This window comes from Poecilia latipinna, unplaced genomic scaffold, assembly GCF_001443285.1.
Source record: "Poecilia latipinna isolate Pla-1442-1.1 unplaced genomic scaffold, P_latipinna-1.0 Scaffold2806, whole genome shotgun sequence".
In the NCBI taxonomy this organism is placed as follows: domain Eukaryota; kingdom Metazoa; phylum Chordata; class Actinopteri; order Cyprinodontiformes; family Poeciliidae; genus Poecilia; species Poecilia latipinna.
Genome location: NW_015115422.1, coordinates 21,254 through 23,471, shown reverse-complemented (window position 1 = coordinate 23,471; position 2,218 = coordinate 21,254). Strand labels below are relative to the sequence as shown.

The following is a 2,218-nucleotide window of genomic DNA, read 5'->3' as shown; positions in this document are numbered from 1 at the left end:
GACTTTAGCCCTCAGAAATGTCTGCTCATGCTAAAAAAAGAAAGGTAGATGCCGAATGCAGGGTTTTCAACAAAAATTGGACTGCTAAGTATTTATTTACTGAAGTGAGAGGTAAAGCCGTGTGTTTAGTTTGCGGGGAGCAGATCGCCGTGTTTAAGGACTACAATTTGAGTCGGCATTACGAGACGAAACATGGGGAGAAATACAAGAACGTGACTGATGCTGAAAGGGCGCGGACATCGGAAGCTTTGCTAGCTAAACTGCAAAAGCAGCAAGGCTTTTTTACCAAGCTTCACACATCCAGGGATGCAGTAACCAAGACCAGCTTTGTGATAGCTCACAAAATCGCTAAAACCAGTAAGCCATTCTCGGAGGGGGAGTTTATCAAAGAGTGCTTGGTGGACTCTGCAGCTTTAATATGCCCTGAAAAAAAAGAAGAATTTGAGAAAGTCCCGCTCTCCAGGCGAACCGTGACGAGAAGGGTCGAGGACATATCGTGCAATCTGGAGCTTCAGCTGCAACGTGAAGTGGCAAATTTTGACTTTTTCTCCTTGGCTTTGGATGAAAGCTGTGATGTCCGTGACACAGCCCAGTTACTTGTATTTGTCCGCGGGATAACGCCGGACTTCAAGATTACGGAGGAGCTGGCAGCAATGCGGTCAATGAAAGGAACAACTACAGGGAGCGATCTCTTCATGGAGGTGAATGCGTGCACGGACACACTGGGACTGAAATGGGACAGACTGGCAGGTGTCACAACGGACGGTTGTCCAAATTTTACAGGGAAAAATGTGGGACTTTTAAAACGTATGCAAGATAAAGTGGCTGAAATCGACGCAGATCAGGAATTAATATTTTTGCATTGTATTATACACAAACATGTGTTGTGCAAGTCGGTGCTAAAAATGAACCATGTTATTAATGTTGTTAGTAACATAGTAAACTTCATCAGGGCACGGGCATTGAATCACAGACAGTTTGTCGCACTTTTGGAGGACCATGCGTCTGAGCATAGTGACATCAGTTACCACACACCTGTCAGATGGCTCAGCCTGGGCAAAGTGCTAAAAAGAGTTTGGGATCTGAAAACAGAGATTCGAGAGTTTTGTGAGATGAAAGGCAAAGACATCCCAGAGCTCTCAGATGAGGACTGGATGGCAGATTTTGGATTTGCTGTTGATGTGACCGCACTGATGAATGACCTGAATACCAAACTGCAAGGCAGGGGCCTTTTTGTTCATGAAATGCACACCCTGGTGAAGGCTTTCATGAAAAAGATGCTGTTTCTTTCAAGCCAACTGGAGAACAACAATCTCACTCACATGCAAACCCTGAAAGAAGTCACACCATCAGCCGATCACCTCCGCAGGTACTCATCCATGTTAGGAGCATTGCATTGTGAGTTTTCAAGGAGATTTGAAGATCTCAGAACAATCGAGGATGAAATGCACATGATTTCCTCTCCTTTACCTGCAGTGTGGATAATGCACCCAGTGATGTTCAGCTGGAACTCATTGACTTGCAGTCTGATGCAGTACTGGCAGAGCTCTTTAAATCAGGATCTCTGCTGGATTTCTACTCTTCTCTCAAGGAGGAGAACTTTCCAAACATGAAGAGACATGCTCAGAAGATGTTGGTTCTCTTTGGCTCTACCTACATATGTGAACAAACATTTTCAATGATGAAGTTCATGAAATCCAGTTACAGATCATCTCTCACTGACGATCATCTGTCAGCTGTGCTTCGCATCTCCACCTCAGACATTCAACCTGATTTTGATGCACTCGTTAAAGCCCAGCAGAGACTAGATTTCTCTCACTGAACAAGAAAAAATAACTTAAAAATGTAAAAAGTTTTAAATGGTTGAGTTGTGCATGATTTTAATTGTATTGTGGTTATTTTTATTTGCATGTTTAGCGTGTTTTTATGATGCCGTTTTAGGGATTAATTGCCTTTCCCATTGTTTTGTGAAATTTGCTTGAATAAATTACATTTTTTGGAAGGCAACCTCATGTTTTCATTGCTTAATTATAACATGTACTCTTACCAGCTTGTCAAAACAATGCTATTTACTGCTTTTTACAAAGAAGTACAGTTCATATTATGCAGAATTGAGATCAGCCTTTTGGCCGGCCCTCCACAATATTTTCTGTTTCTCATGTGGCCCCATGGAAAAAATAATTGCCCACCCCTGATTTAACATATAGTTTTAGGCACA

At 42.5% G+C, this 2,218-nt stretch overlaps 2 protein-coding genes across 8 annotated transcripts in view; both read left to right on the top strand.

Annotated features, from left to right (window-relative positions):
* Positions 1 to 2,218, top strand: part of LOC106939218 (sickle tail protein homolog) — a 58,503-nt gene that overhangs the window by 42,011 nt on the left and 14,274 nt on the right. The gene's annotated exons all lie outside the window — the stretch shown is intronic.
* Positions 7 to 1,999, top strand: LOC106939220 (general transcription factor II-I repeat domain-containing protein 2-like). The gene has a single exon (XM_015021558.1). It carries the CDS (start codon positions 18 to 20, stop codon positions 1,611 to 1,613), a length of 1,596 nt encoding a protein of 531 aa, XP_014877044.1. The 5' UTR covers positions 7 to 17; the 3' UTR covers positions 1,614 to 1,999.